This window comes from Macrotis lagotis, chromosome X (genome assembly GCF_037893015.1).
Source record: "Macrotis lagotis isolate mMagLag1 chromosome X, bilby.v1.9.chrom.fasta, whole genome shotgun sequence".
NCBI lineage: Eukaryota > Metazoa > Chordata > Mammalia > Peramelemorphia > Peramelidae > Macrotis > Macrotis lagotis.
In genome coordinates this window covers 263,977,249-263,995,049 of record NC_133666.1, presented here as the reverse complement: position 1 = coordinate 263,995,049, position 17,801 = coordinate 263,977,249, and the positions used below count along the sequence as shown (strand labels likewise).

The 17,801-nt window shown below is 34.2% G+C and overlaps 1 protein-coding gene across 10 annotated transcripts in view; it reads right to left on the bottom strand.

Annotated features, from left to right (window-relative positions):
* PDE4D (phosphodiesterase 4D) overlaps positions 1 to 17,801 on the bottom strand; it is a 1,222,901-nt gene that overhangs the window by 8,758 nt on the left and 1,196,342 nt on the right. For all 10 annotated transcript variants that reach the window (XM_074203059.1, XM_074203058.1, XM_074203064.1 and 7 more), the window contains 6 exons: positions 16,072 to 16,165; positions 11,548 to 11,720; positions 10,449 to 10,547; positions 9,511 to 9,675; positions 7,980 to 8,079; positions 490 to 644 (listed from right to left, as the gene is read on the bottom strand). In XM_074203059.1, coding sequence (XP_074059160.1) covers positions 490 to 644; positions 7,980 to 8,079; positions 9,511 to 9,675; positions 10,449 to 10,547; positions 11,548 to 11,720; positions 16,072 to 16,165 — 786 coding nt within the window. The remainder of the gene's footprint in view (positions 1 to 489; positions 645 to 7,979; positions 8,080 to 9,510; positions 9,676 to 10,448; positions 10,548 to 11,547; positions 11,721 to 16,071; positions 16,166 to 17,801) is intronic.

Sequence of the window (17,801 nt, the reverse complement as noted above, 5' to 3'; positions counted from 1 at the left end):
ATGAGGACAGTAAGCTCTTGTACCTTGAAATTTCATTTAGAATGTGTATGAAAATTTGTCAGGTATTGGGGTGGGAAGTTGGACTAGAGAAGGTTTATAAGGTCCTTTCCTGTTTAAAGGAGATTAATAATTTAAGAGCATGAATTACACATATATGTTCCCAAATGATTATCATCTAATTGTAGGAGGAGGATACAGACCATCCTCCTTCCTGGGCTTGCTTGGTATATCCTTGGAAAATAAAATCTCAATGATGAATTATCTTCTAAATTCTAAAACCATGGCATTTCTGCTGATTGTGGACATTTCATCGCAAGAAATCAGTAAGTATCTGGCAGCCCCAGACAGCCACCTCCATTGGAAAAGAAGGACAACCACAGCTAACCAGAATTTCCCAAACTACCTAACTTCAAATGATTTGACCCCCGACATTTGTATAATTTGCTCTTCTGTTTCTATCTATTTAGAGAGGATGGAAACTTTACTTACAATGTCAATGACCATCTTCCTTAATGATTGTCTTTGCTTTTTGGTCAAATTCTGGAAAATGTCACAATTTTCCTCCTGCAGCAACTTAAAACCCACAGCTAAATGATGGTTCTCAAGGACTGATGAATCATTGTACATCAAGGCAAGTTCAGAATCTGGAAGAAAACCAGGAAGCAAAAAAGATAAATGTAGCTTATCTCCAACAGACTTACTTTTGATTGTTTTCAGGTGCTGATCTGCTTTGGGGTTAGGCCTGTCCCTCTCCTCAGCATCCCAGACTGAAAATCAAGTTATGGACTCACCTATCATTGACATAACAGAATAGAGGAAAGAATACAAAGTAGTAGAAGGAGTCCTGGGCTGTGAGTCAGGAGGCCTGGTTGTTAGTACTGTTTCTCCCATTGACTAGCCTAGCCCTGTGGCCCAGGGCAAGTCAGTGAACTTCTCTTGAACTTCAGTTTTCTGTCTATAAAAGGAGAGTGGACTAGATCATCTCTAGATTCTTTAAGAAAAATCCTATGGTAGCATAAGTCTTATGTGATAAGACATTATTATTTTATTTATAATTTTTGCAAAATGACAAAAAATGATTTGTTTTGTTTCTGATCACTGGGCTTAAATAGTTTGTGAACAATGGAGGAATTGTGGGCTAATAATCCTCATAATTAATTCAAATAGTTATTTTGGATATTTAAATGTTAATGTTCACTTTAAGATTCTTTTCCTGTCATTTTAGATACTTTTCAAAGTGCAAGGTTCAACCACTGGTTGTACTTGTTCTTTAAAAGATTATGACAGGGATGGTAAAACATCAATATACCCTATTTCCCCAGTGGGCTTCATACAAGTAGTCTAGTGTTAAGCTTTCTTTCTATGACCTCATTATTCCTTCTGCTGCAATTGTTCTCCTAGACACGTGAATCTTCTGCATGAAGAAATTCCAAAAAAATAAACCCTTTCCATAGCTAGTACAGGTCCAGAGCTAAGAAGATAAAAAAAGGGTAGACTTCCAGTGAATGCAGTATTCTTTTATCTTTAGATCTGCAAAGTTTGTGGTGACAAATTTCTACCAACAATTCATATTAGCACCTTCTTTACAACTTATAATCCTTGGGCATTGCCTAGAGATTAAGTGACTTGGCCAGGACTACATGGAAATATAAGAGCTGGGATTTCCTGACTCTAACTAAGGTTAAGTCTTCTCTATCCACTCTGCCTTGGTGCTGGTGCCTTTCCATTTTATTCTTTCCCCAAGTGAGCTAGCAAACAACTTTCCTTATATATTCTAAGTACACTTGCTTAAAAACTATCATACTAGTTATTGTTCAGTTGTGTCCAAATCCTCATGACCACATTTGGGATATTCTTGACAAAAAAATACTGGAGTGCCATTTTCTTCCCCAAATCATTTCACAGATGAGAAAACTGAAGCAAACAGGTTAAGAGATTTTGCCCAGGGTCACACAGTTGGTAAATGTCTGGGGCTGCATTTGAACTCAAAAAGATGAGTCTCCTTGACTCCAGGTTTAGTGTTCTATCTACTGCACCACCTGCACTATACAAATTTTGCTATTATGATCATATTTAATTATGATTATTATTTTCTTATAAAATGAGAAATGGAAAAGAACTCAGATCATCCAGTCCAGAATTCTTCTAAGGCCCAGAAAGCTCAAAGGTTTTGCCTGATGTCACAGAGGTAATAATTGACAAGGTTAGGACGTGACCCCAGATCCTGTGCTTTCAAAACTTAGCACTCTTATCCCTTCTGCAACAAAATCCTGTTCATTGCTTCTGGTTGCTCAGTTCATCTAAATTCTACACACTTAGTTAAGATAGCTACTGCAGAAAATCAACAGAGATAAACATACTTTAAGAAATTAAACATCCATTTAAAATGTCACTACAGGATGTTCAAACATGAAACAAAACTGCTGAAAAAAACATGAATTGGGGGGGAAGCTAGGTGGCACAGTATATGGAGCACCAGCCCTGGAGTCAGGAGAACCTGAGTTCAAATTCGGACTCAAAAGAACCTGAGTTCAAATTCGGACTCAAACACTTAATAATTATCTAGCTGTGTGGCCTTGGGCAAGTTACTTAACCCATTGCCTTGCAAAAAAAAAAAAGAAAAACATGAATTGTAATTCAAGTCCATAAGGGACAACCTCACTGAAATTTTTCTCAGGACCATTTACAATATTTAAGAGCACACCAAATGTAAGTACATATTTCATAAAACCATAATATACTCATAGCCTATTCATCAGGCTTCTAGAAGATTATGCTAATTTCTTACATTTGAATGGTAAAAAAAAATGGTGTCAGTGAAACTATTGGTGCCTTTTGAAAGATCTTAGTTTTCAACATCACCCTCATTAATGTCCTCTTACTGAAAATAGTTTCCTGATGGACTTTTGAAGTCTGTTCACTCTAATCCAGTTTATATTCTAACATGCATCCCTGAGCCCATCATTCTTTAGCTTGGTACCCAAAACTTTCTATGCAATGTGAAAATGTAAGTTTCTTGTAAAGAGGGATTATTTCACTCTTATGTCCCTCATTTCCTGAAATATAGTAGGTACTAGAGAAATATTTGATTACTGATGCCATAAATATCTTTCTACTTACATCGTAATATTCCCTTTTGTATATATTAAACGGCTAAAAATCCTGGCCTACTCAGCATAGTGTCTAGTATCTTGCCATTTTCATCTATGTTTTCCTACTTATCTAACTTCAATCTCTGGAGGTTGAAATCCTACACATTTTTCAAGGTCCAGAGATGCTACATCGTCCCATTATTCCTTCCCTAGTCCCTCCAGCTGAAAGTTCTCTTTCCTTCCTCTTAGCTGTACAACAGGGATACAAGAGTAGTATCATTATTTGCATAGTCTTATTTTCCTTACCTAGATTCTAAACTCCTTGAGAGAGGATATGAATTTAATTCATTGTTGTTCTCTCTATAATAGTGGGAGCATTGAGAGGAAAAACACAGCTAATCTGAGACAATTTCTATAGGACAAACATTTTCCACCATAAAGCTCCAGGGAAGAGAAGAAGGGTTAGTGGATAGATATTAGAGGAAGCATATTTCAGTTCACTATAAATAATAATTAGAGTTGTCCAACAATGGGATATCTTAAAGAGCTGTGAGATCATCACTTCATTATCCCCAGGTACAATGATTCATGAGAGAATCTGTTCTGTGAGAAGAGCATCTGGGGCAATGAAGCTTGCTCACAGTGAGTAAAGATTATCAGTAAATAAATTGAAGGGTCACAAAGGTATTTTAGAGCCCTACTGAGGAAAAGTCAAAGACACCCCCCCGCAAAAAAAGGATATTGCTGCTACTCAGAGTCAATGGAATGATGAGCACAGATGACAAAAGGCAGAACTGCTCAACTCTTATTTTATCTCTATTTTCTTTGTCAAGGAGAGCAAACATTGAATGGAAATGATAGAACAAAGATGGCTCACAGAGGGAGTTGAAACTAAATTGACAAAAGGCAATGGATAACCTGAACTTCAAAAAAAGAAAGCACACTGATTATGTGCACTCTTAGTTTGACTCTGATTTTGAGCAAAGATCCTAGAACATATTATTAAAGGGATTTTTAACGAACATTTAGTAAAAAGCAAGTAGTGATCACAATGATTCAACTCAGCTGCATCAAGAACAGATAGTGTTAGAATTACTTGGTTTAATAAAGCATTTGACAAAAATCACTCATGGTACTCATGAAACGGATATGGAGTAAATAAAAGGCTAACTAGATGGATTTAGAACTGGATCACTAGTTTGGCTGAATCCAAAAAGTTGTCATTACTGTTTGAATGTAAACTTAGATGCTATAGTTGACAATAAGCACCAAAGAATAGCTAATAATGATGGAGTACAGATCTTAAAAAATAATGAGATGCTAGAACATTGTGCAAAATTTGAAAACACATTGAAATCTAGGTAAGAATAAAATATAGCCTTCCCATTTAAATTTAAAAAAATTGCAGTAAGGGAAGTGCCTGACAAATATTAAGGACCTAATAAATATTTTTTAAAATTTATTCCCTCAGTAATTAACATAATATAGGGAGACTAAGACTAGATCTGACAATTGAAAACATCTCATTATTATGTATTTCAAACTCAATATAAGCGAATATATTGCAATATGGCAATCTAGGAGACAATCTGGACTGGGGTGATAAGTAGTTCTTATAGTTAAAAGAGACCTCAAATCTTATAATGATGATCTGAGTCGAGGAAAGGTTAAATTATATTGGATCAAAGAAAGAAGTTATGTACTGCAGTGCCCGTTGTCTTTGAAATCCTTCAGCACTTAGTCATAAATTTATAGATGCATATATATAAATATATATATATATATATATATATATATATATATGCGCAAGGTACTATGTCACCTTCTAGGAATACAAAGACAAAAAGAAAACCCAGTCCCAGCCCTTATAAAGCAAGCATTATAATGAGGGAGATAATATTTAAATAGATAATTAATTACAAGATAGTTTGAGAAGTGACAGTGCGACTAACTAGGGTAATCAAGAAAGACTTCTAATAGAAAACAGAGCACATATGCTAAGTTTGGAAGCAAGCTAATGATTCTAAGAGGCAAATGGAGCTGGAATTTGGAAGTGAGTGATGGAGAGAATACCAAATACAAGGGACTTCAAAGTAGCCTAGTTGGGTCAGAAGGTGAAATGCATGAAGAAAGAGCATTGAAATACTCAGCTAGAGCTTATGACCTTGTGCTAAGGGTATTGTCTGTGACACACTATTAGATGAGGAGACTGATTCAGAGAGGTTGAGTGACTTGCCCAAGGTCACTCAGCTACTTTATGCCAGAATGGATCAGAAACTCAAGTCTCCTCCCATTGGGTTGAGTATTTTTTTACTGTTATCTTTTGCCTCTAATTTCTATAATCATCGTAATTATAGTTTTATGAGTAAGTGAAACCTATGAACAAAGAGGGTTTACTGTAAATCTAAATCAACCACATAATTCTGATATTTGGACTATGAAAACATGAATTACAGTTATCCAAAGAGGGCCCCCATTGTTAACCAATATGTCCAATGAACCCTTTTATCTCTTGGTGATTCATTTTTAAAAATGTCTTTTCTATCAGTAGTCAAAAATAAGGGAAATAGAACAAGTTAAGGAAGCAGAATTTGAAGACCACTCAAGTATTACACTATTGATATGACTTTTTTCTGGTCCTATTATAGATTACTTTTCATTCAAGTATTCAACTTAAGTATAAACAAATGATCCCTAAAATGCTTATAGTATTGCTGTCTTTAAAACATTACAACTTCTTAAAAGGCAAAGCTGAAAATAAAATGGGATTCAATGCAAAGAAAAATGCATTTGGAATCAGAGAACCTGGGTTCAAAATGCCTCTACCATTTACAATCCTTTGTGCTTTTGTTCACTGGGCCCCAATTTCCTCATTATATGTTTGAGGAGGCTGAAGTGGATGGTCTCTGTGTTTTTTCTGGTCTAGATCTAAGATCCTATTGGTTCTTAGATGACATTTCATTTAAAAAAAAGAATCACAACTCATTTCACAGAGGTGACAGCTCAAGTTTGGTCAATGGCAGTCTTTCAGTCAGTCCTTATTTAAATGTCAATAGAATCCCATAACTGCTCTGAATTCTCAGAGGAAAAAAAAATCAAGCTTAACATTGGTCACAGATGTGAAATAGGCAATATTAAGACCCCAAAGGTATCTTATAAAGAAATGTATTTTCTTTTGTGTTGCTTTGAGTTATTATCCTGTGCTAACACCATATTGTTATTTATGAGCTCTCAAGAAAAGGATTATTCACATCTACCATTCCTCAATAGTTTGAATAGCAAATGGTATTCTATGCTCTTCACCTCAGTTTGTTCTTCTGTCAGACTTGCTATCAACACATCTCAAAAATTTGGTGACATTCCCAATGCTCCTTTTTGTGAGTGAGTCACTAAATTGCATTTTGCTATAGGGTAGCCTGAGGCTATTAAATGATATAAAAATAGATCCAAATAATCCCACTAGTGTGAGTTAATCCCTCCCAAGGCAGGGCTAAGGCTGAAATTCTATCTTTAAATTTGGCTGCAAAAGTTGATATGAAGGATGATTCCTACTAGGGCACTGAAAATGCTGTAAATATGTATATATGGGTTATGAGAATACTCTCACCCCCAGAAATGAAAGTCAGGGGATTCCAAAAGCTCATCTAGATACTTCCACTTCATAGACAGGAACTGTTTTATATTTCAGCTTCCTCTGGTTCTGTAGTATTAATAGGACCAGGGAGAAGAGCTGGGGGAGTAACTAATCTGGCAATTCAGTTAACTAATTTGAAACACCATAGGAACAGAACTTCTACCATGACTGAACATCCTTTCATAACCCTGTCATTTGAACATCCCCTGTCAAGGGTATTTCTGCATAGTATGCAGGAAATATCCCCTGGGGATAAACATCCTGCCTTGCTCTGCAGAAAGAAAAATGAATTTGGAGTCAGAAGACTCAGGACTGAATCTTGGTTTTGTCACTTATGATTTGTGTGACCTTGGGCTAAAGGTGCCTCTTATGTAGTGAAGGGTTTAGTTCAATGATTTTTAAGATACCTTTCAACTCTAAACTAATCATCCTAGCACCTCTAAAATCCTTTCCAACTGTAAGGTCTAGATTTCTCAGACTTTTATTTCTGTGGGTTAGAGTCTTCTCATAACCCATATGCACATATTTACAGCACTTCCAGTGCCCTAGTAGGAATTCATCCTTCCAATCAACTATTGCAGTCAAATGTAAAGACTGAGGTTCAGCCTTGGCCCTGCTTTGGGAGGGATTAATTCAGAGTTATGAACTACTCAGGACAAATAGTTTCTAGCAAAAGAAAAGTATTTGTTAATAAAATAGTATATGACAAAAAGAGAAGCTACTATTTGTCTTGCCAGGAGAAAAATACCAAATAGGAAGAAGACTAGAACATTAAAACTCTAGAGAGGATGAAGGACAAAGTTAATATAAATTCCCTTTCTAATTTCATTTTCCATACAGGCCAAATTTCCAAATTTCCATGTTTCTCTGTAGCAACCACCAGTGACTGTACCCATCCATAGGTTTTCCACTTATGAATAACTAACCAGAAAAACAATATGAAACAACTATTTAGAGAAGGGTTCTAGAATTCAGCTCTGGTTCACATCATGTTATCTAGTACAGCATCAAGGTAATTTACATAATTAAATTACATAAAAAAGAAAAATGATTAAATGTTATTGGGTCATAGCTCTCAAAAAGCAAGGTCACATGTGGGGGTAGAGAAAATATTTGATTTTTCTCATTTTTTCCACAGAATTATAAGATAAATACCTAACTATTTGTAACAAAGTCTTTTTATCTTTGATTCAACCATAGTATCCCTCTTCCCTTATCCCCCAAAGAAAAGACCCAAAATCAGCCATACATACTAGTATTAATCAGGAACTGATTTGAAACCCCAGGGTGATCCACATCATGTATTGCACTGGCAAAAATTGCTGCAAGGATCTCCAAATCCGTAAATACTGCCTGTAAATCCAAACATAGATAAGTTTATTGCCTAAAGTACAGATCTTAACAATGAATAGTGTAATAAAAACTGGATTTCACAAGGAGGAGGAAACTGCAAATATTTTGATATCATGGTGTGGAAGGTAGAAATGGCCTTTCTGTTCTATGATCATTTATTAAATGTCAGTAATACTATACTGGGTTTTTACTATCACAGGGTTGTTATGAGAGAAGTACTGGATATAGCAAACACTGGAGGGGATGCATAAAAATATAGTACACTAATGCACTATTGGTTGAGTGGTGAACAAATCCAAACTAATCCAAACTAATCCAAACATTCTGAAGAACAATTTGGAATTATGGCCAAAGGGCCCTTAAACTGAACATATACTTTGACCCAGACCCTGTTAGATCCCTATTTAATTTTTTTAATAGGAGCAAAGAATAAAAAATTGAGGGAATGCTCATCAACTGGGAAATGACTGAACAAGTTATAGTATATGATTACGGTGGATACTATAAGAAATGATGAGCGATGAGTAGAATGGTTTCAGAAAAATGTAGAAAAACATGAAATGATGTAAAGTGAGCAGCACCAGGAGAACATTGTACTCAATAACAGTAATACTGTACAATGATGAACTGTGAATGAATTAGTTATTGTAAGCAATATAAAGATCCAAGACAATTCCAAAAGAACCATGATTAAAAATGCTATCTACCTTCAGAAGGAGAACTGATGAACTCTGGGAACAAACTAAAGCATAATTTTATTCACTTAAAAAAACAACTAATTGTCATTGGATAAAAAAGATAAATAAAACAAGTTTTCCTAAGCCAAGCTAAAGAGATCACACCTTCCCTTTTACTGTATGAAAATGATGTCAAACCAAGACACTTCACTGAAGAGACAGATTAAAAGAAAAATTTACCAAAAATTTTCCAGGATCACATGTAAACCTTAATAGATACGGAAGTAAGCAGAACCAAACAACGATAGACACAATGACTAAGATAAATCTAAAACAAGAAAGAAAGAAAGAAAGAAAGAAAGAAAGAAAGAAAGAAAGAAAGAAAGAAAGAAAGAAAGAAAGAAAGGAAGGAAGGAAGGAAGGAAGGAAGGAAGGAAGGAAGGAAGGAAGGAAGGAAGGAAGGAAGGAAGGAAGGAAGGAAGGAAGGAAGGAAGAAAAGAAAGAAAGAAATTAAAGGCAATTAATTCAGAAAGAGGGCTAACCAATGCTAAATCTGCAGGTCAAGAGACAGATGTGACAGATTCAGATACAATTAATAGACTAGTTTTGTCTGACTATATTTCTTGCAACAGAGAATTCTGAGATGGGAATAATGGAGAGGGAATGCAGAGAAATAATTATGATGTTTTTTAAAAACCCATGAAGACATTAATAAGAGACCTAGAAATTAGACTAGAGTTAAAAGGAATTTTACCTCCAAAGCAGGCGTGGAGAGCAGCACATGAGTGGACTGAACTACATCTGCAGCATGTATATTGTTGTGATATGCCACATCAGCATGGTAATGGTCTTCTAGAGTCATCAGATATGTAATTAAAGTGTCTACTGGAATTTTAAATGTTTTTAACAAATCCCGTTCCTGAGAGAGAAAAAACAAAACAAACAGTGACTCTATGTCAGAAAGTCCAAAACTAATATTTGGTCAGGAAAGTGGCATCCAGGAAGCAACTGAAGGAGCCCTGGGCAATTCATAAGACCAATTCATAATTGAGTTATCCTTCCTGGTGGCCACATGGGTCCAGGTCAAAACTCTTTGGTCTCTAGAAAACAGTTTGGGGTCTCCAAGAGTTGGATAAAACTAAACATTTTTCATTTTACCTCTTTCTTTAGCAAATAGGGCATACTTTCTGACTCCAGCATTCTATGTAAATATACAACTGTTCATCCCAGTTCTATAAGATCTTTTGTTACAACTCCCTATGAATACCTAAATATCTGAAGTTGAATGTTCTCACAATGAGAAAATGGACTAGGGAAAAAGGAAGCAGGGAATAAAGGTTAGGGATAAAGGTCAACTTTGGGGTGCTCCAGTAGGGTTCTGTGGAATCTGTTTGGTTTTTAAGTCAGTTTTCAATTGAGTGTCCTTTTTAGGAATTATTTAGAAAATGATTTTTAACCAAGTTTCAATCTTTTCTCATTCAATATTTTATGAAGAGAGTAGAAATAACAAAATTGACTAATCTGGGTTTTACCTATCCTCTATTCCTCTATTTACTTCCTTCCTGTCAGAAGGAGATAGTAAGTGAAAAAATATCGCCCTTCCCCCACAATGGAAAATTGAGGGATGACTCAGGGAGGATAGACATTTAGAGATTGAATGGTCAGCCCTGTTTTAGTTCTTTGGCTACATACCTGGAAAATGGTGTGCATGATAACTGTCAGAGGTCGATTTCCAGAAAATTCTGCTATTTTGAAAACATGAAGACCCCATTTGTTCACATCTTCTAATTCCTGGGGTGAGAGGAAGATGAATATTTGAACACAAAAGTTAGAAAAGTAGACTTTTCAATAAATACCACTAACCCATACCAGTTTTCAATGACTTGACTTTTCCTGAAAGATAAACAAACTGAAGAATAAAGGGAGTGTGAGGGACAGAGAGACCAATAGAGTGAGGCTCTAGACAATGAAGGGGTAGGACTGAACACCCAAAGAATAAGCAAGCTCTCCATCAGAGATGTGAAGAATTAAATAGGAAGATATATTTACCATTATATACATTATTAGTATGTGTAATAAAATAATATTAATGGGTGATACAGCATTTAAGAAGGCATCTAGATGGCAGAGTGGGCCTCGAGTCAAGAAAACTTGAATTCAAATCCAAGTCCAAGATATTTACTAGCTATGTGACCCTGGGCAAGTCAGTTAACTCTGTTGCCTCAGCTTCCTCATCTGTAAAATGAGCTGGAGAAGAAATGACAAACCAACTCCAGTATCTTTGCCAAGAAAACCTCAAGTGGACAGAAAAAGCACTTTTCATAAATTATCAAAAGTTATTATTATCATCATTTTATAGAGAAGAAAAGAAGTTCAAAGAAATTAAGACTTATTCACATAATAAATATCCAAAGGAGAGTAAAATACCAAGCCTCTCCTGTTTACAAATTTAGTGGTTTTTCCCACTATACAAACACGTTAATAAAAAAAAGACTGCCATGAATTTTAAATTTTATATATTTTATATATATACATATATATATAAAACATGAATGTACATATTTTTATGCTGTATAAAACAAAATTTTATTATACTCTCCCAAATAATCAAATGTAGGTGTGTGCCAATGGCACCAGCTAAAAACAAAAAATGTGTTTTGCATCTGCAGATTCTTTTTTATTCCTGCATGAGACCTTATATGCTAAAATTATTTCATTATTGTGCTCAAAAATAACCACCACCAGCAAACCACTAAGAGGCATAGTAAACTTAGGAAATTCATGATCTTACTTTGGCAAGTCCATCTTCTTGATCAGTTTTCACTCCAAATCGTGGGATACTGGAATTTGTTAAACTGGAACTGTGCATCAATTTCTTGACTCCACTGATCTGGGACATTGGCCTTTTCTTTTTCTCTTTCTCTTTCTGGGTAGGAGAAGGAATCTCTACTTCATGTTGCTTGTCTTAAAAATAAAATAAGTGTATCATGAAGTGAATGTCCATTTTTCATTAACAACTCATTGCATTTTCTCATCCTAACCTACAATGTCTAGCTAAACATGGCATGTTTCACTAAGTGCTTCCACCCCCCCAAAATGAGTAAATTCTCATTTGGGAGATTGCATTGAGCAAATATATCTTAAATCTAGAGGATATAAGAATATAACTATAAACCATATCTCCCTGTATCAGTTTTTGAGTATACCAGATATCAAGTCAGCAATTATATTTAAGTGTTTGTATGTTCACAAATATGCATGCACATATATCCAACCAGACATACACACATTTATATATGTACAACATGAAAATAAAATTTGATTTCATTAGAAGTTCCTGATCATGATAATTATTTCAATGTTTAAAAAGGCAAGAAATAGAAACCTGAATATACTTGATAACGAAGTAAAATTTTTTGGAAGAGTTGAGGATAATAGTGGTATATCATTCAGAAATGCCTTCCTCAGGACTTTTTTTAAACTTACAAACTATATTTTAAAATATAAAAATCCTACATAATTTGGTCAATACAGATAATTATTATTCTTTTATTATTCAGTTCAATAAATATTAATAATGTATCTACTGGGAAAAGAATTTGTGGAGAAAAGTACAATATAATACAATACAAAGTACAATACAATAAAATCCGCCTGAGTTCATGGAGTTAATAGTTCAGAAAGTTCAGAAAGGGAAATATGACAAATATGAAATATGACAAAATATGACAAAATAAATGAAAAGGATTGCCATCGAAAAACATCAAAATGAATATAATAAAAGTATGAAATTAGCTCAAAAAAGAGAGATGATTAGATTATTCCTCTGTAGAGGGGAAGGGTCCACAGTATACATTTCACATACTATCAGACTTTTTCACAGTATTCATCAGTATTGTCTTTATCCTTTTTTCGCCTTTAAAAATTACTGTTTGTTACATGAAATGATTCTTTAGGAGGCAGAGGAGAAGGGATACCTAGGAAACTGATAATATTTTTAAAAGACATCAATAAAAACAGTTTTTAAAATTATAAAATATATGCTAAACACCTAAAAAGATAAAAAAAGTCTTCTATGAATGGAAGATTTCTTATCGGTTGGACATTTATCATCATTATGTTATGATGATGATGATGATGATGATGATGATGATGATGATGATGATGATGAAAGATTTCATGGGGGAGGTAGTATTTAGCAAGACTAAATGTGGAAACTGAGTAAATTAGTATTAATGAAGCATAATATACTACACTATTAGATATAATTTTTATCTAACTCAATACCTATTATATTTTCAAACTTCAATGTAACTCAAAAATTGGACAAAATGAATGTTTTTAAGACTATTTTTAACTCTAATTTTCATTTATTTTTTAAATCTAATCACTCCATCAGGCAGCTGTACTTTAGTTTTGATTTAAATTGATAAATCATTGGATCCTAAACTGTATTCTATGTTGGGTGGGATGCTTATACAGATTATTCCCTCTGCAGGAACAGCAGACAGTTAAACACAGTGTTGCTGGTACAGCCTTCCCTCCAATTTATCATCTCTCAGGCTTCCTCTGCCCTCCCCCCACTCTCATCCCCATTTGAAATTCAATTAGTAGTTTGAAAATGCCCTTTCCACTTGAAAAAAAAAGCTTTCACAGTTGTGCTTTCAAACAGTAGAACATTCTTGAGTATAAAAAAGTGGAGTGTGGACTTTGAAGTCAGTTTACTGGAGAGGGTCACACAATGAGAACAGAAATTGCATTTCAGATTAATTCAATTTTGTTTCTGTTGCTTTATATTTCCTAAATGAAAATTCTCAGTATTCATTAGAAGTGATCATGAATTCTCTCCAAAGAGGCCACTATCACTGAGTTTTTAACCTGTATTTTCTAACTCCTTGAGAACCTTCCTTTGGATTTTATTTAAAGGGGCATACTCAATGCCCTATAATAAAGGCCAAAGTTATGTAAATTTTGATATTGATGGTTCCAGTGAAGCTCAAAATCTCCTTCCATCAAAGAAGAAAGACTTCAAAGCTTATTTGTCACGTTTAATCAACCTACATAGAGTGTACATACTTTAAAGATTTCTAACATTGTCATGGAATTCGAAGGTATTTCCTAATTTTAAAACCAATGAGAAAAGATTTTCTGTATAAGGAGGATAAATTCATCCTCCTAATAAAATCATTTGTTGGCATTATATATTCCCCTTCTCTCAAAGACAGTGCCCCTAATAAGTACACTACTCATAAAAGACAAAAATATCATTTTACATACTTCATTTGTGGCAATCTCAGGAATTATTAATTTTTCAATTGTTATTTATATAGGGGGAAAATGCTAAATTCAGTGGTGGGACAGGAAGGTGAGACAGTGGATAGAGCTCCCAATTAAAGCATTCTTTTAAACTGAAAAACAGAACCAAAATCATGGATTTTGTATGTATGTGTACATACACATTGTCCTGGAGTCAGGAGGACCTAAATTCAAATCTGGCCTTAGATATTGATTAACTATGTGACCCTGGGAAAGTCACTTAACCTGGAAGGCCTTAAAAAAAGTCAGGTGTTACTGTTTTCTTTTTAAGTTCCACAATACCTGCCAAAATACTCAAAAAAAGTGTTGAATGAATAACTATGAATTAATTTTTCCATTGTCTAACTTCCTGAAAGAAGCTAAATAAGGAAACTAAAGTAGGTGAAGCCTACTGGTAGGCTTTGAAAGTCTGACTTAGATTCCATGCTAGAGTCAACTTGTTTTTCTGAACTGAAATTATAAGAGTTGTTCTCTGATTCAACATCTAATATTTTAACTCTATGTAAACACAGAAAGGCATATTGCTCAATAAAGTTATAAATGATTACAGCTTCTGAAGCCATTTTAACATCTCCTAGTAGATGATGAAAGCTAGAAAGTTGGAAAGTTTTTTTCACTGAGTTTTCCCATGACATGTTGCCTTTTCCTATCATTTTCCAATCCCTTTTTAAAAGGGAGAGTCAACATAAGCTTTTACAAAAGTTATAATATGACTAAATAAAGGTGCTACCTTTAAAGCCAACTTCAATGGCAACCTGAATCTGTAGACTGTTGATCAATCTTTGTCTTTTTAGTCACTTTATGTATATGTTTTTGTTTTTTGTAAATAGAAAAGAGACTATATTTTGGCAGACTCTTTTCAAAGCTAAGTATTAATCAATACAAGGTCAGAGATTCTTAACTGAAGATATTTTCATAGCAGTGGTCTCTTCAAATATTGAGTCAATTTAGTTTATCAACTTTTCTAAATACAGTAAGGAAATTTCCAAGTACCATAGTTGATAAATATTAAAATCTAATTCTTTCTTTTTTATGATGACAATGGCCATTGAGGTCATTATGTTGACCACACCCATATGACTTCACTTAGTTTCTTTACATAAAATAAGAAAGTTGAGTTGATGATTTCTTACATTTCTAAATACTATGATGCTATTATTTATCTATACAGAAAATATAATTAATTATAATGGCTAATGCAAATTAATAGGACAGGACAGGACAAGACAGGACCTGTGTTTTCATAGATACAAGTAATTTGAAGGTAAGGAATCAACCTCCTCTTACCAAAGCAGACCTAAGTCTTCTCTGCACCTTAGTCTTAAACAGAGGTCTACACTACAGCACTGAGAAATGACTTGCTCAGGTTCATGAAGCCAGCATTAATGATAGGATTTTAAGCCCAGGTTTTCCTGAGTTTTGAGGTCAATCTCTCTAACCACAATATCATATTGTCTCTCAATTTATAGCAATATATACAATATGTAGTTATATGAAAAGCCAATATTACCCTTATAAGTATTTTTACCCCAAAGTACATCTAGATGGTAAAGTATATAGATGTTGGACTTGAGGATAGGAAGATCTGAATTTGAATCCTGTCTAAGGTGAATTACTAGGTAGATGACCCAGGGGCAAGTCACTTAATGTCTCTCTGCCTCTTTCCTTATCTGTTAAATGGGAATAATAATAGTACTACCCTCAGAGGGATGCTATGAGTATCAAATAAAACGAGATAATATATAGAAAATGCTTTGTAAATCCTGAAGCACAATATAAATGCTAGCTACTATTTTATAGTAAATGAACATATACTCAAGAGAAGACTACCCACAATGGAAGGTAAAAGGATTAGATCTGACTTCTTCACATTCTTTTATGCCAAAAAGGCAATATGATGAGAGAAAATAAATGGAACTGTCTCCTCAATAATTATCTGCAGGAACTGAGTCCAAAATTAAAAGCATAAATGAACAGAATCCCATATCATTGGTCTTACCTAAAAATGTGTTTGAGATATATTCAGAGACTTGATTTCCAGATCGGCTCATTTCTGAAAGGTGGGTGAGCTCCCGATTGAGCATTCTTTTAAACTGAAAAACAGAACCAAAATCATGGATTAAGTTTTAAAAAAAGAAAAATCAAGCAACAATATCTATACCATGAGGATGGCTTCTTGACTATGACACTGAGTTGCTGTGATACCCTTGTGTACTTTGGTGAAGTTTAATTGCTTCATCTGTAAAATAATGATTCTGCACTAGATTAACACCAAGAATCTATATAGTCCTCAATTTTATAAGCCCTAGGATAAATCAATTGTAGTTCAATATGCATTTTGCATTTTTAAATTGTCTAAGTTTCTCAAAAACATGAAAAACTAAAGTAGGGAGGCATAACAGTGATACTTTGAGTCTAGACAAAAACAAAAACAGAAAAAAATTTAATCTATTATCCAAAAGCATAAAAAATAATTTTAGAACAGACATAATTGATTTTTTACTTATTATTACTACTACTACTCTTATAAAATCTCAAAACATACATACACATATCATTTTCAATCATGTAAAAGAAAGTTTAACGTTTTCTGATATACACCTAACATAAAATAGGTAGGTTATAGGGATGATGATGATGACAACAATAGTAGTAGCTAATCCCTTAGGTGCCTACTGTGGACCAGGTACTGTGCTAAGCATTTTACATCAATTATTGCAATAGATCTGCACAACAAACCTGGGAGGTAAATGAAATGATTATAATTGACAAATAAGGAAACTGAGGTATAGCTTATATGACTTGCTAGTAAGTGTCTGGAGGTTTTCTTGATTCCAGGTTTAAGGTTTTATCAATGGTGCAGGCTCCCAGATCAGTGAAGTACTAAGATTTTGTAACTTATTAAAAAAACATTATTTGTTGGTATTTACTACCTTTCTTCCAAAAGTTAAATATCTAAAAATCACAAACACACATATACACACACACAGAAATTCAATTATTTCTATACTATACCATTCTTTAATATATTTCACTGATTCCAGTAGAGTGCTTGGTTATCCAAAAAGGACATGAAGTAACACATATAAAATAAACAAAAGGCCCCTCAAATCTACTCCAGAAAGGCATTCAATAAACCCCTACTCTTTGAGATCTACCATCATGTTACAGTTTAATGCCTGTCCAGGATTAGTTTTTTTGTTCTCTAAAAACATTCCTTATAATTTTTCTTAAATAAAACAAAATGAAAACAATGGACAGGGTAGGCATGTTAACAGGTACTGAATAAAGGGAGATTTCTCTGATGTCATTTTTGAGTCAGTCTTTTTTGTAATTTTTGTGAATGCTTCTGTATTCCATCTAGATAAAAAAGTATGTGGATAATTAGAAGACTGAATTCTAATTCTGGAGGAAATTAATTTAATATTAATAATAGCTAACATTTAGAGAATTCTTTGGGGCAGCTGGGTGGTCCAGACCTGGAGTTGGGAGGATCTGAGTTCAAATCCAACCTCAGACATTTACTAGCTGTATGTGATGCTAAACAAATCACTTAACCCTTTTTACCTCAGATCCTCTTCTCTAAAATGAGCTGGAGCAGTGAGGTGGCTCAATAAAATAGAGCAATGGGCTTGGAATAAAAAAAGACTCATCTTCATCAGTTCAAATTTGGCCTCAGATACCTAGTATCTTGGTCAAGTCATTTAGCCCTGTTTGCCTCAATTCCTC